Source organism: Eleginops maclovinus, chromosome 6 (assembly GCF_036324505.1).
Source record: "Eleginops maclovinus isolate JMC-PN-2008 ecotype Puerto Natales chromosome 6, JC_Emac_rtc_rv5, whole genome shotgun sequence".
Lineage (NCBI taxonomy): Eukaryota > Metazoa > Chordata > Actinopteri > Perciformes > Eleginopidae > Eleginops > Eleginops maclovinus.
In genome coordinates, this window is record NC_086354.1 from 13821306 (window position 1) to 13846538 (window position 25233).

At 40.1% G+C, this 25233-nt stretch overlaps 3 protein-coding genes and 2 long non-coding RNA genes across 10 annotated transcripts; 1 reads left to right on the forward strand and 4 right to left on the reverse strand.

Annotated features, from left to right (window-relative positions):
* Positions 1-190: 190 nt before the first annotated feature.
* Positions 191-1004, reverse strand: LOC134866473 (uncharacterized). Its single transcript, XR_010166043.1, has 3 exons — positions 666-1004; positions 415-558; positions 191-328 (listed from the first exon to the last, which is right to left on the reverse strand). It is a non-coding gene; the product is annotated as an uncharacterized LOC134866473 (long non-coding RNA).
* Positions 1005-2444: 1440 nt separating this feature from the next.
* On the reverse strand, positions 2445-5253 carry LOC134865651 (uncharacterized). Its single transcript, XR_010165982.1, has 4 exons — positions 4940-5253; positions 4714-4848; positions 4500-4618; positions 2445-4276 (listed from the first exon to the last, which is right to left on the reverse strand). It is a non-coding gene; the product is annotated as an uncharacterized LOC134865651 (long non-coding RNA).
* Positions 5254-7489: 2236 nt separating this feature from the next.
* LOC134866380 (glutamate-rich protein 6) lies at positions 7490-10480 on the forward strand. 3 transcript variants are annotated; one of them, XM_063886511.1, is made up of 7 exons: positions 7490-7697; positions 7797-7858; positions 7987-8168; positions 8700-8779; positions 8911-9069; positions 9701-9926; positions 10016-10480. In XM_063886511.1, the coding sequence occupies exons 1-7, from the start codon at positions 7504-7506 to the stop codon at positions 10169-10171; spliced, it is 1059 nt and encodes a 352-aa protein (XP_063742581.1). In that variant the 5' UTR covers positions 7490-7503; the 3' UTR covers positions 10172-10480. The 3 variants fall into 3 exon arrangements, with proteins under 3 accessions (XP_063742581.1, XP_063742583.1, XP_063742580.1); XM_063886513.1 differs by having other exon boundaries at positions 10032-10480; XM_063886510.1 differs by having other exon boundaries at positions 9701-10480.
* Positions 10481-11286: 806 nt separating this feature from the next.
* On the reverse strand, positions 11287-15852 carry selenot1a (selenoprotein T, 1a). Its single transcript, XM_063886514.1, has 6 exons — positions 15630-15852; positions 14633-14743; positions 13530-13656; positions 12883-12970; positions 11952-12118; positions 11287-11814 (listed from the first exon to the last, which is right to left on the reverse strand). Exons 1-5 carry the CDS (start codon positions 15767-15769, stop codon positions 11994-11996), a joined length of 591 nt encoding a protein of 196 aa, XP_063742584.1. The 5' UTR covers positions 15770-15852; the 3' UTR covers positions 11287-11814; positions 11952-11993.
* A 760-nt stretch (positions 15853-16612) lies between these two features.
* On the reverse strand, positions 16613-24903 carry kif2c (kinesin family member 2C). 4 transcript variants are annotated; one of them, XM_063884904.1, is made up of 23 exons: positions 24825-24903; positions 24537-24616; positions 24329-24423; positions 23356-23481; positions 22241-22289; positions 22135-22164; positions 21406-21558; positions 21033-21149; positions 20584-20681; positions 20402-20497; positions 20270-20324; positions 19978-20140; positions 19418-19508; positions 19251-19314; positions 18996-19087; positions 18741-18883; positions 18372-18585; positions 17981-18091; positions 17819-17886; positions 17624-17702; positions 17448-17528; positions 17263-17356; positions 16613-17018 (listed from the first exon to the last, which is right to left on the reverse strand). In XM_063884904.1, exons 2-23 carry the CDS (start codon positions 24595-24597, stop codon positions 16957-16959), a joined length of 2142 nt encoding a protein of 713 aa, XP_063740974.1. In that variant the 5' UTR covers positions 24598-24616; positions 24825-24903; the 3' UTR covers positions 16613-16956. The 4 variants fall into 4 exon arrangements, with proteins under 4 accessions (XP_063740974.1, XP_063740976.1, XP_063740975.1 ...); XM_063884906.1 differs by having other exon boundaries at positions 24829-24855; XM_063884905.1 differs by having other exon boundaries at positions 24744-24837.
* Between the last annotated feature and the right edge of the window lie 330 nt (positions 24904-25233).

Genomic DNA, 25233 nt, shown 5'->3' on the forward strand with positions numbered 1-25233 from the left:
TGAAACAAGCAAAACAGTTATGGCATGTACACTTAACTTAGTTCTGTGTTTGCTGAAAGAGTTGGCTGTACCATGCCAACAAAGTGTAGCTGCACTCCTTAACATTTTGTTAAGCAATATAAAATAAAAATGATTTACATCTTTAAATTGCTTATAAAATGTGCCACTTGTTAGTATTTGTGTTGCATTATTTGACATAAAACGCATACCTCTATTATCACATTGCAGCCATCATATGGAACAACTAAAATGAGACCAAGCGCATTTTGCTGCATTGAATAGCCACAGATTTTAGGCACCTGGATCAAAAGCAGGGAATCGGTGTTGCCTGAGGAGAAAAAAAAGAATGATACCAACTTGTCTTGCACTAACAGCTTCAAAATGAACAGATTTAATACAATTTTGTCACAATACCCATGTCCAGTTGAAAGTCAGCAGCTCCAGGTCCCGTAGCTTTCAACTTCATCTTGCCTTGTCCACATGTCAGGGAAATATTCAAGCGCCTCCATGCCGCTTCATCAACCATGTTGTCCCCCAGCTGTGAGGTCTCCAACAAACCTTTAGAAGTCCAGATAAAAACATTACTGCAGGCCAAATTCCTTGATTTTAGTTCCAAAATGTCTGCATGCAGTAGATCAAATGAGCAGACAACTGGAAAATCTTACCTCTGCCATCAGATTGTTTTGAGTCAATATGCAGCAATCCATCACTTCCTGTGGCAGGAGCAGAAGCAGATCCTGACTTGGAGTTAAACTCTTTCCCATTTAGGAGAATTGTTCCTGTCCTTATTTCTGTCCCCATCGCCCCACCAACATCATCTTCATTAACTCTTTTGCTCAGCTTATGTAAGCTAAACAAGTTGACGTGTAGGTCAAAGCACACAGGACTAATATGACTGCTGCAGTTGGAATCGAGCCGTTTCCCCTTCCATTGTCACCTGCCATACTGTAAACCCAAGCTCAGAGCAGATGGCGAGCACTTTGCAATGAAGTATGAGACACTGCTTTTAATACTGGCACATGTTACTGCCAGGCAGCCAATCAACAAGGCAGGTGCAGCTTCAGCCAATGCTTGCACCTGTGTTCAATTAGCTTGCAACAGGTGGGCTCATTAAAAGCCTCTGATGACTAATTTTTTGTGAAGGCCAGTAAAGTATGCTCTGTTTATTGATCAAATATGTAGGGTCATGTAGGGTTATCTTGCTGGAATGTAATGTGAATCCCTTTGAGATGTTATGAGTTTGTTTGCTTTATTTTATCTGTTCAACATATTCCTTTATTCTGTGTTATGTCTTGTGCAAAAATGTGAGTAGTACAACATTGTGTTATCAGTGCTTGTGATTGTTTCCCATTAGTTTCATAGCCATTCTACAAACTGTTAAAAATTAAGTCACAAGAATGACAGACGTAAGATAAACAGTATTTATCTGGGCATGGCTAATATAACTGTTGACAGCCAAACATTCAAAAGAAGTAACACATCTCTGCTAACATGTCAGGGTTGTTTTGAGACTCACTTAAGGATGTAAAGTATTTAAAATATTTTTAATTAAAAGCTTCTTTACAATCACTATTTTATTTCACAAAACAGATAAAAAGCCAATGATCTTAAGGCACTCAAAGAATATATATTTTCAATATTGTTCCAGTACTTTAAATATGGATTAAAGGGTTGAGGATATGAAACCACAGCAGTACATCCAAAAAAGTAGACCAATAAATGGAAATATACCAAGAATGTGTATAAATGTTCAATTCTTAATATATTTAATTTTAATGGATTTTCTAACCTCAAATATTCTCAATATAAAACATTGCCTTTTATTTGTTGGCCTCGTTATACAAAAGAGGAAAAAGGAAGAAAGTTATTTGATAATGTTTACGCCTTGATCCAGTTTGCAAACTTAAATGACACAAATGCTGAAGGTTCATTGTTTTGCTCAAAGTTGTAAACTCCCCATTTCAGGTGGTATAAACTATGTAATGAGTGAAGCCAATTTCCTTAACACCTGGCAGATGTTAAGTAATTTGAGAAATGACATGGTGGAACTATACCGTTGACTAAAATATATATGTTTGAGAATACAACCTTTAGTAGAACTAGTTCACACATGGATAACTAGGGTCACCACAAAATATTCCCCTTCAAAACCTACCAAGAAATGGTTGAGCAATGATGCCACCATGTGGACACAAAGCCACACTGAGAAAACATTTCAGATGCCAAACATTGATTGCATTTAAAAATGTGTGAATTAAAATTGCAAACTTAATCCCTTGCCAGGACAACTATGTGTAAACTGTCAATTAAACACCATTTTCTCAAATTGGACTGTTCACTCCTCTACACACACACACACACACACACAGCTACTTCTTGACGAGCCTGGAATAAAGCATCTCTGCGGTAGTTGAAGGATTAACAAAAGCACAAACGGGACAGTGTCACTGTTCAAAACCTTTATTAGAACCATTTAAGCAGGGTGGCCTGGAAGAGGAAAAGGATGCATCATTGCTACGGGAAAGGGAAGATTGGGTTGAACAGGAGGATGGGGTGCTGGAGTGGTCGGGTGATCCAGTTTCACATTTGTAGCTGGAGTCGTTGGCTTTGGCGGCATTGTCGGCTTAGTGGCTGGATATTGGGGATAGGCATTATAGTAATGCATATATTGTGGAAACTGTGGTTTCGCCTTTGGTTTAGTTGTGGTTGTAGAAGTCGTTGTCGTTTCTGGCTTTGCAGTTGAATACTGGGGAGGGTAAAATTGAGGGAAAAACATATTATGTGGAGGATAAACTGGCAGATACTGTGGAAGCTGCCATGAGGGATTTTTAGCCTTTGGTTTAGTTGTGGTTGTAGTTTGTGTTGTCCCTGCTGTATTTTCTGGCATTTTAGTTGGAAATTTGATAGGATAAAAGGGAGGATACATTGGCATATATTGTGGAAACTGAATGGACTGAGGCTTGGCAGTAGTTTGGGTAGTTGAGGTTTTGGCAGTAGTGACTGGATGTAGGGGAGGAACATTGGGAAGATAAGGATTGAAGATAGGGTGTTGAGGTATCTGAGGGTATTGGGGCATCTGAGGGTATTGAGGCATCTGAGGGTATTGAGGGTATTGAGGCATCTGAGTTGTTTTTGCAGTTGTAGGCTCTGTGGTCGTTGCTGTCGTCGTCTCTGGCACTTGAGGGTATTTTGAGTAAAAGTATGGTGGCAAGTAGTAGGATTGGGGAATTTTGGAATGGGAACCATCTGGGTTCTTGTTTGTGCCAGGCATCTGAAGCCATGGTGGAGGGTACCCAAGTGTCTGAGGTACAGGGGAGGCAGTCGTTCTGGAGGTAGTTTGTGTTGGCGTCGTCGCAGCTTTTGGCTTTGTGGTTGGATAAACAGGATTAAAGGGAGGATACATTGGCATATATTGTGGAAACTGCATGGACTGAGGCTTGGCAGTAGTTTGGGTAGTTAAAATGTTGGCCGTTGTGACTGGCAGTGGGGGAGGAAAGTTGGGAAGATAAGGATTGAAGAAAGGGTATTGGGGCATTTGAGGCATCTGAGGGTATTTGGGCATCTGAGGCAGCAGAGTTGTTTTTGCAGTTGTAGGCTCTGTAGTGGTCATCGTCGTCTCTGGCACTTGAGGGTATTTTGGGTAAAAGTATGGTGGCAAGTAGTAGGATTGGGGAATATTGGATTGTGAACCATCTGGGTTCTTGTTGGCGCCAGGCATCTGAGGCCACTGGGGCATCTGAGGGTATTGGGGCATCCGAGTTGTTTTTGCAGTTGTAGGCTCTCTGGTCGTTGCTGTTGTTGTCTCTGGCACTTGAGGGTATTGTGGGTAAAAGTATGGTGGCAAGTAGTAGGATTGGGGAATATTGGATTGTGAACCATCTGGGTTCTTGTTGGCGCCAGGCATCTGAGGCCACTGGGGCATCTGAGGGTATTGGGGCATCCGAGTTGTTTTTGCAGTTGTAGGCTCTCTGGTCGTTGCTGTTGTTGTCTCTGGCACTTGAGGGTATTGTGGGTAAAAGTATGGTGGCAAGTAGTAGGATTGGGGAATATTGGATTGTGAACCATCTGGGTTCTTGTTGGCGCCAGGCAGCTGAGGCCACTGGGGCACCTGTGGCCATGATGGTGGGAAGCTGGGTATCTGAGGTGCAGGGGAATGGGGGGCAGCAGTTGTGGAGGAAGGGGTTGCAATAGGTGAGGCAGTGGGTGCAGCAGGATTGGAACACCAGAGAGAGACTGGAATTCCTTGCCAACGCATCGGGAGTACATAACTTCCACCCTTTGGGAGGAAAACCAAAAATCAGAAACCAAGGCATCACACAAACCAGTCTATATTACACTCCGACTGTACACAGCAAAAGATTAATTTCTTGCTAAATTTGCAATTATAGATCATCATGATGCAACATATTTGAATGCCATTCCCAATCCAAAAAAACATAGAGTACATTTCATAGAAAGTTTAAATTCAAAATTCATAGCATTAGACAGATTCACATTACCTCTTGAACCATGTTGCAGCCATCATAGGGAACCAACATGAGAAGTGCAAGGGAGTTCCTCTGCATGCTGTAGCCACAGGTAGAAGGGACATGGGACAGAGGCATTGGAGGTGCACTTCCTGTGGGATAAAAAAGCTCAGTGAATATGTATTCATTGGTAGAGATACTGAAATTGTACATTTAACTAAAGATATATTATGGCCAATTAGTTTACCTTGTTCTACCGCAAAATGTGAAGTTCCTGGTCCCACTGCTCTGAACTTCAACTGGTCCCGACCACACTGCAGCGAGGGCGACATGCTTCTCCATGACGCGTCTTTGGAACTGGCGACTTGTGTTTGGCTGAAGCCTGAAGGCGAATATAATACATTTAATTGTTAGTACTTTAAAGAGAAGCAAAACAACTCAAGCCATACTATATACAAGACAAAGATTTTTACCTGCAGAGTCTGCTTGATAAGCACCTTCAACCTCCGCAGAAGTGTTTGAGGATGACTTCCTGGTCTCATCTGTGATTTGAGAAACAAGGCCTGACCCTTTTTCAAAAGATCTCCCGAAAACAATTTTCCCCTCTTGGAACTCAATCGTTTTCACTCTGTCGGCCTCTTTTCGCCCTTCTCGTCTTTCTGTTTTCTTCAGTCGATAACAGTCTATAGTTTGCACAAATAAACACGTCAGAATAACAGCTGCAGTCAGGTAAACACCAACGCTTTGTCTCTTTCCTGTGCATATCATCCTGTTACACATGACTGCTGGTAATGTGAAGAACTGAGAGAACTTTCCTTGCCTCAGCTATTTGAGCATCAAGCAGGTGCTGTGACAACCAATCAAGCTGCGAAGGAGGCTAACTGATTGTTGTCTAATCACCTCTTATTGGATCCACCTGGGTGATGTCAAGGTTGCCAAGTAGACTAGCGGTTCATTCTGGCTCAACTCACCAACTAACCTAACTTGCCCCTGAGCAATGCACCATTCCCTACATTGCTCCCTGGGTGCCGTACATATGGCAGCCCACTGCTCCTAACACTGGGATGGGTCAAATGCACAAGATCAAATTTTTTAACAAAAGTACATCTTTCTAAAGGGGAAAAAACACAACCACTCTGCCATCTTTTGGAGAGAAATTGTGTAACCTATGTATGTGTAATGTATAAACTTTAAACATTGTGTTATTTACAATAAACCTAATGAGGACCAAGTTAACTCTTCCCACCTAAAAGTAATAATCATAAGGCTGTATAATGCGGTATGATCAGAAGCTCAAGAACAGCTAGTCATTTAAAATTGGATTGTTTTGTCGGCTTCTGTTGTGAAAGTCAGCGATAGAATTTTTGAGCTCAAATGTTGGTTTAGAAAAAAAAGGAAATTTGAACATGCACAGCTCCATGGCAACTGGGTTAACTCCATCAGGGAAGCACTGCACAGCTACGGAATGAATCTTGAGGTTATGTTTATTCGTCTTTTTTGTCTGTATTTCCAAATCTACTTTACTTTACTTTGATTGTGGCATCCAAACCTAGATACACACTGAAATTAGGTTTGCAGGTCAGCACTGCATTTCTGAATTCACCAATTAAAAGAACCACATTAGACATTTTCAAAAATAAATACTTATTCTGTCTAAATAAATATCTGTTTTTGACCTGAACCTTGACATAAACTGTACACAATAATTCAGGATTCACCTTTTTATTGCTGACAAAGTTGAGAGTATATAACTTATATACCTTCACTTTGACAGTATACCACATATTCCAATTGTGTTTCATAATACCCATTGAGTACCAGTAGGCCAGCAACCAAAATAAGGTATGCTATTACAGTAACACATTGCTTTAGGCAGCTTTGTCTCCAAGGTAACTGACAACAACAATAAGTGTGAGGTGTTGAGGTGAGTGCATTACCTTAAGTGTACATATTTTATTTATTTTTTGTCAGGGTGCTATTCTCATTGCCGTAATTCCCAATCAAACTAAAGCTTATAATTGACTATTCTTTAATTCATGTATTTCATAGATGTATTGCCTTATCTCACATCTGTTTTTACTCTTAATATGACCTTTCTCTGTCCCCTTTTAAACATGATCATTTATGATATTTTCTGGTAAATATGATGCTGATTCTGCTACATAAATGTGTATAAGAAATATATGTGATTTAGAGTCTTTGCCACATAATTTATTTACTGTATATATTTGTCACCAGGAGATAAACCTTAGCAATAAATGCTGAATGTCTTCCCGGGAAAAATATTCGAAAGCAGTGACTTTACTGCAGCCAGAAGACATGACATCTAGCTCTTCCTGTAAGTCTGCTCCAATAACAATTACGATTAAATAAAAAAAGCAAGCCGGAGTTTACTTATCTTAGTAGGACTTGATTCAACGATACAACAGTGAATTGTGTTTTCCCATTAGACCCTGCTTCTAAATTAGAGCGCGATCTCAGTGAGCCACTATCTTCCCTTGATGACCAAGTAAGACAGATCAAGTTGTTGAAAATACACAATTACTTTAGCTTTTCAGCTCTGTTTTAATCAATGTATATCACATTCATTACTTTTTACTTTAATAAATGTGTGTATTTCTTTGGTAAGAGGAGAGCAGGGGCCTGCCCACAGTATGTCAGTGACCCACCCACCTATTGTGTCAGAGCAGCAGGAGTTCTTAGGTATAACCGGGAGTCTGACAACAACAGGATAAATCTAACAACCAGTCTTCCAGCGGTAAAACAAATCAAGTTTCTAACTTCTACTGTTGTGAACTCCTGTCTACATAAATGCACTGTGTTTTACTGATCATTTAAATACACACTTGTTTGTCCAGTCCCAACCTCAGACAGAATACCCAGTAAAGTGTGAGTTCTGTGGAGGAAAGGCCCAACCTTCACTGGATCTAACATGGGTACAGGAACCTGAGGTAACAAACACACTAAAATAACTTCCCCAAGTACACCAGATGCACCGCTCACCTCCTTGCATCCACTTTCATTTTCATTTTAGTCAATGCCACTGTTCTGCTGTGCTCAGCGGCAGCAGCTGTATAAGATGCTGGTGAAGCAGAGGTGTTTGGTTGAGGGCAGATGTGACCTGAGGAATCGTACTCCAACATCTCCCAGAGACAAGGAGGAGCTTCTCTTACAAGGCAAGGAGATGGAGAATAACAACAAGTTTATCATGGACTTACTGAGTGGACTTAGGTACGACTTTGCGTCTCAAAATGTATTTCCAATTAATTACACAGAAACACAAATATACTAAAATAATCATCTAATACTTCAATTTGTACCCTTTATTAGAGAGCAATCAGAAGTGAAAATCTATGAGGATTACTCAGTCCAACTACCTGTGGCAGAAACCTGTGAGTAACCGCTGAGTGTACGCATTGACAGCTTTTAATCAAGCACAAACAGGCATTGCAAAAGCTCTCTTTAAAGACTTTAAATGGCTTTTTGAGGCTGATTCAGTTTGTTCTGGGCTATTGTTTAGTTCCCCCAGCATCAAAGGTCCTTAACTTCCGGCTCTCTCGTGCTCCAGGAAAAGGATGTTGGACAGTTTGTCCTTGGAGCGATTCTGAAAAGGAATTGAAAATAAAAGCGGAAGAGGAGCAGCTGTTGGTCCTTTTTTGTGAAAACAAGCAACTTCAGTTTGGCATATGTCATTATCATCAGGTACCCACAATATGCTAATGTGTTTTTTCTTATTAATGTCAGTGCTAAGAATACCTTACCTTTATTGGAAAACTAACAATTAATCCTTTTTTTTTCATTGATTCAGGAGGACTTAATTCTGTGTATTAATCTTGACTCATATACACTGCCCCCCTGTGGTCACACAGTGTCTGATCGATACATAAAACTACACAATAGCAGTTTTTAAACTGTATTTAACATTCATTGATTGTAAGGCTGAATATTTCTGGGTATAAACATGTATGGCTTTTGAAATGGTAACTATAGCAATCTAATCGTGTGCTTTCATAAAGTAGACAAGACACTGACTCAAAAATATGTGTTTTAATCATAGAAGCAGATGCCAAGGAATCATCCTGATTTTGGTCAGGTCCCAGAGGTACTGGGATACATGCAGTAGCTTGTTTAGTTAGACTCTCAGCTGCTTCATTTTATAATGGAGACCTTTTTGTTGTACATTTGCAGTTAACATTAACATCTTGGATTTTGTTTAATTTTATATGTTCACAGGATGCAGAATCTCTTCAGAAGTATTATTCCAACAGCAGGACATTTCTTACTGTGCTCCCTGATGGCTCTGCTCAGGCCTTGTATCCACTCACAAGGCATAGATGTTTTATAATGTGACCAGATTTTCAGTGGGTCTTGCAAGGTGACCGCTAGAGTGTGCATGCAATACTACATACAGTGGGTGTTACCATCCTTATCGTCATGGTAACAGCTATCCCTCAGGCCTCTTGGCTCTGGTTGTCGTGGTCACTGCAGAAAATGGGAGAGTCTGCATCGTGTACGATGACAGCGATGCCTCCACTCCATCAATGAGAGCCATGTTCCAGTCTGACGGCAGGGCGACATGTTATCACAGCAATGGGAACATATGGTACAAAGACAAGTATTTATATATACTATTTCTTTAATTCAAATGTTGAGAGTTACTATATATATATATAATTAAATACTTACCGTAAATGATATGTATATCCATTACTTATCACGTGGTACCTTACATTTCTAAGATTTGTTTTTTTAGTGAACAAACAATTCAAATATGGAAAATGCATTAAGGAGGTAATGAGCATGTGACTAAATGAATAAAATTAGGATTATATTTCACATTGTTTGAGAGTTTCTGAACAGAAGTTTATAGTTTGTTGTTGAGAGTGGCCCTCATTAACTTTCATGAAGAACATTCAGTTTTACAAACCATCATTCACAATAGAGGCAACCTTTTATTTTCTTCAAGAATTCAGGCAACGACGAAGGGAATTCATTTTTGTGGTTTAATATTTCTTTAATCTTAAGGTAAATAATAGTTGGTTGTGGTTGGATGAAAAACCCTGAATTGGGAAACTTGCTGCCAGCAATAAAGGTCCATCATATCTTATCATAACAGGTCAATGCCTTAACACAAGAGTTAAACCCTATGAATTAGACTGTAAATCCTGTTCTATACACATAGATGGTTTAGAAAAGCTTATAATTCTCATTCCATGTGTGTGTTTTTGTTGCAGGCTGACTATAAACAGTGCCGGCGGTCAGTGTTTGAATGAGGCTGGTACCAGGGTTCGTCGGTGGAGCTGGAACAGTCAGAGCCTCATCCCCACTCCCCTGCATCCCGTCTTCCTGTCCCTCAACAAAGCCGTTGGGGTCCGAATCTTCGGGAAGGAACAGGTGTTTGTTTCCTTCCTGGCGAAAGGTCAACAGGCAAGGTTCAGTGTTGGTTCCTGCTGCACTCAGGTGAAGCCATGTTTCTCTACCTACATTTTCATCTTGCAGGTGCTTGCATCGCCAATTCTGCTTCGTTCATCTTTTTTTACCCACTCCAGTGTGAATGTACAACAGGCAGCGATGCTTCAGGACCGTCAACATCAAAGGAAGAGCTGTATGTATTGGAAGCCAGGGCTAGGATCCACCAGGCTTTTCAGAATCTCCACCAGTACATGACGACGCCTTCACATCCCCATCTGCTGAAAACCACATAAGCCCAACACCTCCATGTTGTTGCCCAGAGGCTTCTGGAGGCCAGTACTGATGTGATGAGTGAGAGTCTTTATCCAAAGAGATCAAGATTGTCTGCCAGTAACGAAGCAACCTGGGACAAAATGAGTGCAGCTTTGCCATGGAAAAAAGGCAGTCACATCCAACAATTGTTATCTTACAAAGAAAGCCCTAAAAAGTTACCTTTCCTCTCTTGCTTTCGCCCTCTACCCCCTCCACCTCTTGTAAAGTGCTGAATAAATGTTATGTATTATTACATAATCAGGGTTATACAACAGACAGCCGTCACAAACCTTGATGTCAGCAGAAGTCCCATATATAGGGAATAGGAGAGTTAAACTATTAAACACGTTGTCTTCTTGCAACAAAACAAAAAAGCACCCATGTCTTTTATACAACCCAATAGCTCCTTTGGGATTTCAACAGGTAGGATGGCACATTTGCTCAAACAGCACTTTCCCCACCCCCCCTTTCTCATGGATGGTATTTAGGACCACACAACAGAATCTGAAAAAACAAATTACATCTAAATAACATTAGCTTGGCTTCCTTACCCTAAACTTTTACACTGGTCATAACCTTTCAAATGATCTGACCCATAACTCCCCTAAACACACACACACAAACAGTTTTGCCCATTATCATGAGTATTTTTTAAACAGCTGTAACAGTAAAAATGCTCTCTTGTGATTCAATTACATCATGAAGGGATGTTACCTTAGTTTGGATTATCCAAAAATCTACAAGCGTTGCCTCTAACGTCACTTTGTTTTAGTCTTGTATTGTGAAGCTTAATCTGCTGTGTCTTCTAATCAGATAAGCTTGGATCCTCAGGTCTTCCTAATAACATTAGGGTGGAGCAGATGGCTTTAAAGTGCACTTGTGGCTGTAACCAAGACAAACAGAGCAGTATCTCTCAGGCATTCATTTAGATCCACTAGCTTTTCACTCAGATAACTAAACACCTCGAGGGCAGACACATCATCCAACAGCTCCTTTAAAAGTAATAGGTTTTAATTTAGCTCACTTAGGATATCATTCACAGCACAAACCACCACATCAGTAAACCTCAACACAACACCAGAGCCTCACAGTTAAATAGTTACAATATGTTTAATTAATCTTCTTTCAGCTTTCTTCAAGTTATGTAAATATAAAATTATTCAGAAATCATACCAAGACGACAATTTCCCAATGTTATTTCCACAACAATGATGACAGTGTTGCATGTTCTACATGGCTAAGCTAGGTTTAGAACAGTAAACTTATAAATTCTACATGTGGCTCAGTGGTACAACAACACGTTTTAATTCACATGGATCAATTATATGCAACAGGTTAAAGACTATGAAAATCAATGTTAAATATCTCCTTACGGGACCACTGATGTCACCTGGATGAAATCTGCAGTAGTATGAATAGATGGAGAAGACAAAAAAAAAAAAAAAAAAAAGGATTGGCCAGCACTGTTGCCATGGATCCCACTCTGGCGTCAGGGGCGGGATATCTCCCAATGGGCATGGTGAAGGTTGATGGGGGCATCCAGTCTGTGCTAGCAGTTTTCCTGCCTTCAGCGCAGACCTTCATAAACATCACCTCACAGCCCAGCGAGAATCCCACCTCAAACCTAGACAGGAAGACAGAGGAAGCAGATCAAAGTAAAACAAAATGACAGTGGCCAATATAAATCACAGGTAAGGAAAACGATGATAGGCAAAGGCTTTGAAATAAGCACAACAGTGAGATGTACACTACTGTACTTACATGGAGGGGCTTTTAGCTCGAGCAAGGATTAGACGAGTAGGGTTAGGAGTGGAGGTGTGTTCCTGTGTTCATGTGAACGTTCATCTTCATCTCGTTGTCCAGGATTTGCACAAGCTGCTGCATGGAGGGCAGGTGACCGGACTCTAGTTTTGACCACACTGGTACATCTATGAAAAACATAACACTTCACTGTAATTGACTGCATTTTGTTCCATTACCATTAGGGATGCACCGATTGCAAAAATGCCGACCGACGCCGCTGTTAAGCATAACAATTCTTGCCGATGGCCGATGTTTTACTATTTAAACTGTAATAGTAGCATAAGGCAGCCTGTCCCTTTAAGAGAGAGAGTGGGGGATACGTGTGTGCATGTGTAAGAGCGAGAGAGAGGTTGAGCGAGCCATAGTAAGTTTCCGGAAGTTAACGGGAGTAGCAGTAAGTATAACAAAGTCACAATAACGACGGCCAAGAACACTGAAGGATGGATTTAATTTACCGATCCTGCAGACACCCGGTACACGGGGCGGAAGTCCTGCAGCATGCGCAGCGTGCAGCAGCAACTCCTCACAGAGGAGAGGAGACGCTCCCCCCCCTCCGAATGACTTTAAAGTTACGGCAGACCCACTGTCACTGATCTAATCCTTCAAAATGATGCCCTGATTTAAGATTTGGTCTGTCATATTTAAAAAATAACGACGCTAATGCGACTTCTCCCGGTAACGTAGCAAAACATAAACATCAGTGACTGCCATCGTGATGTCACCGTATTTTACCGATGTGCCGATTGTGGTAAATAGGGCTAACATCGGCCGATGTCTCACTGATGTATCGGTGCATCCCTAATTACCATAGAACTTTATTTTGACAATTGTAAAGACTCAATCAATCTGAAACATTGGGGTTAGTAAATAAGTGCATGCTCTGACTCACCATTTAATGTGATTTCAAAAGCTCCTGTAGACATTAACTGGTTTTCAATCATATTGCTGAAGAAGAACACCATCATGCAGGCATATATCTGAAAGAAGAATGAGAGAAACTTGAGTTTAACATTTCTGCATAGAAATAAAATAAATGTTCCAACTGTTTTTTGGCTTGGATGAAAACAAACGACATATTTTAGCAACACAGATCCATGCCAAATGCTTGCTAAATACACATTTAAATTGCTGGTAATACACAAGAATAACCTCAAAAGTTTATTTGCAAATATCTGATGTGAGCAGTCATTACTCCTCAGAGCGTTTGGCATGTGTGTAACCCTGGAGATAACAGATCAGGCAAAACAATACTTGCCTGAAGACCCTGAGTGAGCTAATGAAATCCCATGGGTTTGAGTTATACCTGGCAGTGTGTGTATACACAACTGTATTAGAAACAAGCTAACCAAAGCCCACTTTACTACTTCTCAATATTCAGTCTATGCTTTAGTGTGATCGTGTTAACCTGCAAAAAAAAAATACTCAGCTGCATGAGGCGCACAATCCTGACCCTCTCTCTTAATCAATATTGCCCATGAAAATGACAGCGTAAACTTCCACACGATCTGAATTTAAGTGACTCGTATAGTTCTCTACCTTGTTTCCTTGGCCCCACTCCCAGACGCCAGGTGCCTGCATGCCAATGAGGGCGAATGGGTCCCTGCCGATAATGATCAGCCCAATCACCAGCAGTTTGAACACAGACAGGAAGGAAGCAAAATGTCTGGGGGAAAAAAACAAGAAACTGGCTTTTAATACAATTCCATGTCAACATCAATACACTTTATAGGTACAATCAATGTTTGTTAAGTGTCAGCATTGTGGTGAATAAACATGTCATTCTCAGTTTTTAAAGTAAGCATATTAATTTGAAAGGTAATGGAAAAAGTATATTGAACATTGTCCAAAAAATTGAGAATGGCAACAAGTTATCTGACACAATTATTCCTAGACAACACTGTGCCAAGAGGAGGATGTGACGGTTTTTTAAATTTTACTTTTGTATAGTAATGTTGCTTCTTTGTGTAGAATAAACAGAAGACGAGGAAAACATTGTGGCAATTGCTTCCTCCCATACACATCATTTTGTTACTCTGAAATGTATTCCTTAAAATAATAAACTTGGACATGGCTTAACACGATCAATCATATCAACCACAACCTACAACACAGGGCCTGCCTCCTTTTTAACCGGGTCTCACTACACTTCAACTTTAACATTGGTAACTGGTTGATCTACAACCAGTACACACTACACAGTATTATCCGTCTAATGGCAGAACCAGAGTAAGACATGGCCAGACTGAAAAAATACACAGGGGAATAGAAACCCAGGGTGTGAAACTGTTTCCTTTCTTTAATAAACCTCTGGTGTGTTTAACTGATGAGGACCCGAGGGTGCATCGACACCACCCACACATTTAACTGCAACACTTGGGACATGTGCACAAATCAGTCTCACAAGAGCCAATTACCCAAGCACAGCCATTGATGCTTCACAAGTTCACTTATAGTTCACATGTAGTTCTTAGGGATGGTAGTTATGTCTACGTTAGAATAAACTACATGTCCAGATAAGCATGACTGCACAATAATTCACATCCTTAGTCTAAAAACAGCTAAACCCAGGCAGCCTTTAGCCTGCTCTCAGAAATCCGGACATAATCCACTTGTAACAAAGCAGACAATCTCTCTCTTACCTATAGAGGGGAATAGGAAGATAATTCTCCCCTTCAATGCGGATGTCTGGGTACCGCTGGTACAAGGCCTGCGTGTACTCCTCAAACACCCGCTTGTACCCTCAGGAAATGCTGTGAAAAGACAATCAGTGTTAGAAGGTCGTATAATGTCTCAAAGAGGGACAAATGCAGACATAACACAACAATGCTCTCAAGGCTAATTCCACAATTTAACCTCGAGATCTGGTATGTGACTGTCTTATTTTGAAGATATTTGCTTTTTATTATTGTAAAGTGTTCGTGTGAAATACCAGTTAGCAGCATGTGAACCACTTTTTAGTTAACGTTGCTTTGCACTCCATTGCTACATGCCTGTTTGTGGCATATTTGTTAAAAGCAAAGCAAACATTACAAATGCAAATATTTGTTTCTGGTTTACTTCGGTGACAATCCTTGTGCATTAGCGTCTTAAAACCATGTGACATCGATATTAGCATATCTCTTTGACCGTAAGGACAAGCACGCTTTATCGTAAATCTTTTACTCGTGTTAGCTATTTAACGTCAGATAGGCTAGCGGTAACTTAACATCATGGTGTTAATGAATGTAGGATTGCAATACAGAATTCATGACATAAAGATCCATTCAGAGATTTAAAATAATCATTATTGAGCGCACAATACAAACACGTTAACCTAGCGTTACCGTCGACTAAAGATTTAACGTTAACTATCAGGTTTGACAGCGGAAGCGGGGCTATGTTTCCGATTAATTTTCAGAAGTGACACAAACCAAAACTTCAACATGTATTCTCTACGCATTTAGGCCAAGTAAAGTCGCTACTAAATAAGTGATTTGAACGCTTCTTATCCTATAACATGTTTACATGAACTACTCTGCTGTTAGTTAGCTATTTAGCTTCAATGGATTTTCGGCCTACATTCGGCTATGTTGTTAGCTTTGGAGTTTAGCTACTTAGCTTGCAATGACTCGCCACATTTTTCGCTTATTTGCTTACCAAATTTGAAACTTCAGAAGGGGTCCAGTAGCAAACTGCATCTTCATCTTCTTCACGCCGCTGCCGCTGCCGTCGCCAGACGTGGCGCACAACAGTGAGGAAAGCCCCGCAACGAGGAGCGAAAACTGCAACCACTTCATCGCTAGCCGTTCCGGGGTTTGGTTCCTCAGCCAGTCGGTCGATGAGAAGCCAAGGCAGGTTAATCTGAGCGTCACTGCCCGGCCCCTCCTTCTCCTCTCACCCCGCTTTAGCACCACCTACTGCTCTGGCTGTTCAACTCACATAAAGAATGTGCCTTTCAACTAGCAGTCAATGGACCAATGTGAAGTTTTCAGATCTTGTTGCTTGAGTGAATTTATAACTACCAGAGTGTAGTACTCTGTTAGTCCTGCATTCAAAACCCTACTCAAGTAAAAGTACTAAAGCATATGCATGAAACTATACTTAAAGTACCAAAAGTGAAAGTACTCCCATTCGATTAAATGCACTTAGTTAACTTCCTTCGCTGTATTTTAGGCAGGGTTTTAATGTAACCAAGTACATTTACTCAAATACTGTACGTTTGCAGATTTGGAATAATGATGCACTTGAATAAGACTTTAGTTACACCTTGATTAACATTCACAAGCTACCCTGTAGTTAAAAAGTAATTAGAATTAACTGCACCTTTACAAGCTTTGATAAACTAAACTATAACCCTAACATATTATAAATAAGCCAATCCACATGAATACTTTAACTTTTGGTACTTTAAGTATATGTTGATGCTAATCATTTTGTACTTTTATTTAACATTTTGAATGCAGGATTTTTACTTGGAACAGAACAGTAACCTGCTCTGTTACTTAAGATCTGAGTACTTCTTACATCACTTATTTGAGGGATCAGCTTCTCTACCTTTTCGACCAGGATGTGTATCATGCTGTTAAAGATTGTTGCTTGTTTTGTGTTAAATTGTGTGTTGGAAGTAAGTTGGGCAAACATAAGGATGCACAAGAAAGTTTTTATTTCATTTTCCTGCAAACATATCCAAGCTATGGTTGTTATAAATCTGTATACAATATTGAGACATACTTTATCACCCCCCACAACCAACATTGAATATTCAACTACTTCAACATTCATTCTTAGAAAGAAATGGAAACTCCCACAGCACAAAGCAATGCATCCACTAATAAAAATGACAAGTTCCCCAAGTGATTTCTTACTAGAAAAATCACTTTCAATTAGTGTTTGGATAAAGTTGTATTTATTTAACATTTAAAATCAGCTGCTTCAAAACAGACATTTTCAATAAAAACACACTGAGTGGGTCCATGGATTCTTCTTAGTAGCTTTCCCTTGCCATTCTCTCCTCATTGATAGCAGTTTGCAAAGCCTGTACCGTTTCTGTGGATGACAGATAATACATCATAAATAAAGGCCAAACAAAGCGATCTACAAAGATTTTGGTCCTGTATGGCATTATTTCTAAACTGAACTGAGCCAAGAAAAATGGGAAATAGATTTTTGACTATTTAATTCACAATGCTGGATCATATTTAACAGCAGTCCAAGAAGGTTAATGTTGATTTTGTTTCATAACATATATTGCTCATTGGAAAGAAAAGATCAAGATGTGGTTTGTACAAACCAAAGAATGTCTTGGCATAGTCCACCAAGTCTGGAAGTCCTTCTTCGATATTGTAAGCGCTTTTCCCCATTGCATTGTAGAATTCATTGGCTTTCTGTGAAGAAAAAGCGATACAAATGTGAATAAAAGCCAGTGCTACTTGTCTTGTATGCTCTAAAAATGGGCAAAACTTGAGGACACTTTACCTGGAACTGTCCGTAAACCTTCTCCTCCAGCTCTGCCACACGGGAAATGGAATCGTACACACTGGTATCCACAAAAGATTCCTAGTAAAGGCACACAAAAGCAAACAGCAACACATTAAAGCAACAGATACAATCAATGTTCAATATCATTTAAGAATTATGTTGTGCAAGCTGACCTCCTCTGTGGAACTTTCTAAAGGCTCTTGTGCCTGCACTGCTTCGTTGGCCTTGGAATTGCCTTTCAGTTCCTTCACTCTGCAAAAGATTGGAAAATATTTCAAGTTTTCTGTTCATAATAAAACATTTATCCGTGTTTTCCCATAAAAAAAATTAAAACATGTATTTTGAATCAAGTTAAACTAAATGTGTACCTGTCAGCATAACGCAGTGTGTTCATTGTGTATTCACAGGAAGTCATGCCTGGAGATACCATTGCAATCTGTGGAATGAGAAGAAAAAATATGTCTACATACTTTCTGCACGTAAACCACTCCCAGATATTAAAATGTATACATGTTTGGGCTTTAACGTACCATGCAGGTCCTGGATTTCACTCCAATAAAGGAATCCCTGAGCACTTTTGTCAAAGTGCTCATCCGGAAAGGAATGTGATCGCTATTCATTCCCAGTGAACGAATACACTCCTACAAGGCACAAGAATGACACGCGGGCATATTGGGTGATTTTAAAATCCCGTCAGGTGCTGTGAATGCGTATATAATATTTCGGCAGAGTTCTGGGAACGTCAGAGAAGTTTTGCATTTGGAGAATTAAACTCCGCTTTATGTAATCAATTTGAAAGTACCAGAGTTACTTTTTATTTTTCCTCACCGAGTTGTAAGAAAGAAAATGGGGCTCCTCTCATTTTCTCACCCACAGACACTTATCTTGTGGGTGCACACCTCCACAGAAACTAAAGTGTACCTTGAGAGCCAGCAGGCTGCGGTTGATCTCGGCAGTCTCCACCAAAGTGCCTCGATCATTGCTGCTGACGTCAGTGCCGCGCTCATTCCCGGCCAAATCAACCAGAGAAAATTTTCCGTGCAGCGAGGTCGCACGGTCACTGCGCCGTAGCGCAATCTGAAGGATGGCGTGAGAGCGGGATGAATTGGTGTTGGCTGAGGTCTGGCCTGATGTTCTGGAGAAGCAGTAGTCAAAAGATAAGTCGTCAATGTTATATATTTTTTGAGCTAAATGAAACAAATGTCAGACCACAAGACAGAAAAAAAGAAGTTAAGAGGAATCAAACATTATTTCATGGAACTATGTAGCATCTTAAAAAAACAAAAGTACCTGCAGGAACTGCCCATCTGGATCAACTTGATGACCTCTTCTGATGAAGACACATAGACCTCCTCCAGGCCCACCACCTGAACCTGCTGCCGTTCATCCTCCAGGACACGGAGCTTGGTCTTCTTATTGAGTAGGTCATACACCTAATTCAGAAAAGACATTGTTGCGTTAGCATAACTTAAATACGCTTTTTTTAAATGCCAAATACTTAAAAAATTTAAAAAACGTGTTCATAAAGGTAGGTTTTTCCCTTACTTTTCCATTGTAAATCTCGAAGAAGCTGACATAAACAGAGAGTTCCAGGTTGGCATACCTCTTGTGGTTTATATGGGTGAAAACATCCTGAGCTAAAAGGGAAAGACTCAAACATTATTCAAAGTGAAGCTCCCATGTAGGTAAAGGGGCACCTTAAAAGGATTGTTATTATCAACTAATCCATAAATGATTGATCATTATAACTGTCAGGATGGGTCAGTTAAAATGTCCGGATAAAGGGAATGTCTGTCCTACCTGCCAATGCGTAGATTCCTTTGGCATTGTTCTGCTGCTTCCCTATGAAATCACCTCCCATTGTCTAGGGGGAAAATGGGCCAACGAGGTTAAAAGATAAATAAATAAAACTCTAATAAATTGCAAAATATTTCTTCAAGACAAGTCAATGCCATTCAGCGGCTTACATGAGTCTTCCCGCTTCCAGTCTGGCCGTATGCGAAACATGTTGCCATGCCACCTTCAAAAATGGACTGCACCAAAGGTTTGGCTGTGAACCTTAAGAAAAAAAGACAAGGGTCATACATTTTAAAATCAATGTAAAAAACAAGAATGGTATGTAAGATTTCAACACATTTACTCCTGATCTACACTGCAGATCCAATAAATCAATACTGAACACTGCTGTAAATCCTTTCTCTCTCACACTTAGGTTTCAGGTTTCAAGGTTTTATTGGTCATATGCACAGCATATACAACGTATATGTTGGCAATGAAAATCTTATGTCCCATGCTCCTCCAACAGCAACTCCCATGCTCCTCCAACAACTCAACATACATGGTACATTAGTTACATTACATTCGTTTTTCACAGCTTGTGGGCAGCGAGAAAAAAAACACACAAGAGAGATGACGAGATGAGATACCTTGAATCATATTCCCAAGAAAAAAGATTCAGAAAAAAAGACGATTAAACGCAAACAGATCCCCTTCCCTGCTAATTGAAAAGGACACGTAAGGGAATTACTTGTAGACCAGGTCGTTGGTGGCGGTCTCATTAAAGGAGTAGTCGAAGTGGAAGACTTGGTTGTCCAAGTACTTGGTGAGGTCCACCTTCTGTTTTGGCTCATGGACCAGCAGTACACCTTTCCCAGGTATAGACACCACATCTATCTCCTTCCTGTTCATTTCTGGAATACACGAGAAAGTTCAAATTAAAAAAGGAACAGAAATGTCCCATTTCCCCCCCGCTGCTTGCTTGATTGCTCCTCTATATGCAGATATTGTTAATATTATGTTCAAAATCACTTTGAGTATACCTGGTTTGTTGAAGGGTCGCTTGCGAACGCACACACAAATCCTGTGAGGTTCAATCTGTGAAAACACAACATGTGCAATAAGTATGGCTATAATGGCAAACCAGCGTACATTGTTCTCCAGTCCAAGCCAACCTGGTCATTAGTTGACAAGGGGGTGATTTCCAACGTCTCTCTGAAGTCTTGGATCATCTCAGAGAACTTGTGGTTTGCCTTATAAACTTCTCCAAACTAAAAAAGGGAACAAAGGGAATGTGAGAGTTGATTTTCCCTCGTGTCTAACAAGTCAAACTTTGTAAAAAAAAAACACCACTCACCTTTCCCCGCTTTGGCTGGATGTCGGGAGGCTTTGCAACACAAGACAGCCTTTTGCTTCCTTTGTGCATCTCTGGGGGAGCCACAGACTTTCTTCTGCCTAAAGTGCATAGAGATAATAACTTTCTTTGTTTGCCAAATAAAAAACCCCTAACGACTTTACATATCACTGTCGTCATTGCAACACCCTACAAATCTTAACGCATGACTTGTATAAGCCTCAGATTATGCACCACCTGTTCGTACTTCTTATAGAGCATGGACTTGATATGATCTATGTGTGTTTGATACCAACATGTTTTTCTTAAATGAAACAAGTTCACAATCCTATGCAGGATATAAAGTGTGGAAAGTGTAGAGCTTTCTCTCTCTGTGTGCATGGGATATGTCTACAAATCTAGGTGATCTGGTTGACACATATTATTATGTTGATGTTAAATGATTTACTGACATTTGACTGCAGGCGGAGGAGGCATTCTCTCTGGTTCATTTTCCTTTATCGACTCTCGGGCAATGGACGGGGTCTCTGCTGGTTTAGCCTCATTCTTCCTACGTTGACGAACAGGTGCTAGATAAGGTAAAAGAAAAGGTTGCACTTCAGTTTTTACAATTTTAACTGATAGTAACAAATATTTTTCACAACATATATTTCATTTGTTGTGATATTAATGTGGATGTTCAAAGCATATCGTATGGGCGGGTTTAGCAATGAGCTGTCACAGAGAACAACAATATACGCATATTTGGTGGGACAAAATGTCTTGTTTCAGTTTGTGTCATTTTTTTGGAAAGAAATCATTTATTTTCAGAAGATCTCTACCAACCAGGGTGTGTGAAGACTGATGAAGAGTGGAGATCAACGTGAACCGTTTCCAGGTTTGCCTCAGTAGACTCAGAGGTCGGGACTGGTGCGAGAACAGGAGGCGGGGCCTGAGCCTGGAAAACGCCCGTCTGCCGGGTCTGAGACCGATTGGCAACTGAAAGTAAGACAAAACCCGAGTCAAACAGCTGCAGTATTATTGTTAGTGTCTGACAGGAAATACAGTTAAGAATTTCAAGCATGTTTTTTTTCCCGGGGTTAAAAGGTTCAATTTATGGATAAAACAATATCCTTCCAAGACCCTTAGTGACAGAAGTGCGCCATGTGAGGGATTAACACAAGTGCAGGAAATATTTAAGTGCAGCAGATGATATTGGCATATAAAAGTATTACTGACTTGAGATGAATAGTGTCACAACGTTATACAACTCTATCCTAAATGGATAAACATATAAATACAAAAGCTCTACTTTTGTTTTAGGGATGATACTAGAAGTTAAAGCAGATTAATGGAAAAATAGACAGTTCTACGGGCCCAGAAATACAAAATAGCCATAGTTTTTCATTTGCATCAGGGTGCTGTTAATCATTCAACTAAAGGAATAATCAGTGGCCAGGCCTTAGCAGAGATTAGGATTGTGGATATTGTTTGCACCTGATCCCATTAACAAAGAAGTGATTAGAAAACATGACCCATTTGCTTTAGAGAGAGGAACATGCATGCCATGCCAACCTGACTCTTCAGCATTGGTGACTGCAGGGGCTTTAGGAAGGAAACAAGCCATTAGGAGCCAAACTACAGGACATGGCAATCTTAAACAAATGAGTTATGTACATACAGGAGAAAGGGGCAGGAATCCTGGATGAGCGCAGTCGACCCTCATACTTCTGCGGAAGTAAAAGAGAGGGGAAAATGTTGTCATTTCAGTTATTTCAATATTTGAAATGATGACCCTTTTGCACCCATGACTAATGATGGACCTATTAGGGCTGGGCGATATGGACCAAAAGTCATATCTCGATATTTTCAAGCAGAATGTCGATATAAGATATATATCAATATTGTTGACGCAATATCACGACAGTTTCCGCGCTCCAACTCGTGCCGCTGTGTGCTTTCATTTCTAGCCTGCCAGCGACAGATTTTAAGCACTCTCTGCAGATCACCTGTTGCTGTAACTCGTCAGACACCTTGTAACCAAACCATTTCCAAATTACTGATCCATTTGTCTTTCGCTTACATACCAGCTCTGCGCCGCGATTGACATTTTGCTGGGACGCCATGTTTCGCGCTGTTGGGTATTTAAAAACGTGACATGAGCGGGAAGGTGGGGCAGTGTGTGTGTGTGTGTGTGTGTGTGTGTGTGAGAGAGCTGGACGCAGAGCGGGAGAGAGAGAAGCAGTGGCAGGCGCGGCTCAAACGGGCCATTATTTGAAACAATGTGCTGTACTTTCAATGAAAACAAAACTATATCGATGTTGACGATAGTGTCTCGTTGGATATAGATTGGATATATTTTTCAAATATCGATATATCGCCCAGCCCTAGGACCTATGTTTTCCCAATGAGTAAAATTACCACTTTACTTTACACATACCTCCTCCCAGCCTCAGTACAAAAATAATGTTGTAACAAAGACAAAAACGTGGCTGTATTCCACAAAATCTGCACCTCAAAATGCAGGAAATAGTGTTTCAGAGTTATAAATTACAAAAATGTTTGGGGGGGGATGCCCCCGGGCTGCCCTACAATACACGCGCCTGCGGCGCTCGCGCGTTGCTAGGCGATTGAAAAAAAAATTGGACACCCTGTAAAAAAATCCTAGCTGAAAGCCTGGCTGGGATGTTAAACTCTTGAAATTGCAAATGTTCAAATTCAAACATGTTTTCAGCTGACATTGAAAAACAATCTGCCATAATCTGTTGTTACGTGGGAAATGAATGTAAAACTTACCTTGTCTGGAGCGGGAGGGGGTGGCTCGGTTGCATTGTTGGCGGCATTGTTGGCGACATTGTTGGTGACATTCTTTATGTGGTCCAAAAGCTCTGGATTGAGTGAACATAGCTCACTCAAATCAACCTAAAAGTCACCAACAACAACAAGTGAAATTATGAAACAGGAAATAATGGACAAACAGAACGAGGGCTATTTCACAAAAACCTGTTAAAAGTTTAAAGGTATCTGCATTTATGGTAATCGCCTTTATCGAAATGCTGTATCCGCACCATTCTGCAATGTTATTAAAGAATGATGACCGACTTTGCGTTGGTTTATTCTGTAGTATTTACAGTGGCTGCTGTTCCTACATCAATCACATCAACTATCTAAAAACATGGTGGCTTTGCTCATAAACGCTCTCAAGACCATGGGACTTGTTGCCAACAAGTCAATGAGTGAGGCAACCATTGTGTCAGCAAATGACATTTGATGGACAAGCTTTAAAAACTGTAGGAAGTTTTAAGTGTTGAAATAATGATAAATGTATGGTTCAGCATTTAATACATATCCCTTAAGGAAGACGATAAAAAGGTTGCCACATCAACAAAATTAAGAGATCTCTCATTCCCGCCTTTGTCATTATTTAATATTGATTACTGCTATTCTACCTCTATCTTCAGATATGTATAAATTGTTAACACTTTATCACTTTTATTCCAGACATGTTCTTATGTATGTTAACCCACGGCAGAGGAAGTTTTATTTTATTAGTTGAACTTGTGTATGTATGGAAATAAAGATGTCTTTTTTCATAAACATATTGTTGTTCAACTTCACAATATTTTCGTGTCATTTGTATAACTATCAATAACTGTAAGATAAAGTTTATCATGGACAAGTAATATAAATTATGTTTAGATTTCATTCTATAAAATGACTTTGTCTTTGCACCCCCAACTGATTGTTTTGGGTTTATGGGTTTACTCACCTCCTTTCCTCGGCAGATCTTTCTTTCATTCCATTCAACCATAACTATGGACTTGACAACATCCGCGGACTTCACCACTGCCAGATGCACACGGCCTGTTTTACACATTAAAAAAAGTCACCGTCAAGCTTTGTTAACACCATACAGCGTTATTATTTGGGTAAAAATAATAGGGTAAGAGTTGTTTTAAAAAAGAACGCCAGCTCACCATCACTGCGAATGATTTTTACAGAGAGTCCAACAAGGAGTCTGGACAGGCTGGTTTCCATTTCAGCTCCTTTTTCTGTGCTAGGAAATCAAAGTTCAGGTAACGTTAGCTTTTGAGAAATGTGCTAACTGACGCTAGTTAGCAGGTATGTAGAAATCACTGTAAAACTATACACTTTACGACAAATAAACGTATAAAACTTCATACCGTAATATTCGGGGACAGTACTGACTTTATAAATGTGTTCGTTTATCTTTTCTTACCAACAACCGTCAAAAACATTCTTACCTACAGAGTCAACGCCGCCAAACTTTCAAACTGGTGTTGTTTCCGGGTATTCAAAGATCTGATTGGTCCTTGCTCTTCTTCTTCTATGGCTGTATTTTTTTTTACTGTAAATTCCAAACTGGCGTTATACTGCCACTACCTGGACTAGTAGGGAACAACATCTGCATGAAAGGGAACTGTTATTGTAAATTGAAAATCACAAACTGAAAGTTTCTTGATCTCCACCTTCAATGCAAACTTCTGAAGGGTGGAAGTAACAAAAACTTCAGGTGATGAAAAGGCATGTAAATTGAAAGATTGAGTGAAACATAAAACATTTTTGAAAACAATGTCTCTCTGATAATCAACTAGTGTGTTTACTGTCTTCTGTCTAATTCATCATTTGCAATATCAAAGCAACATTTATAGT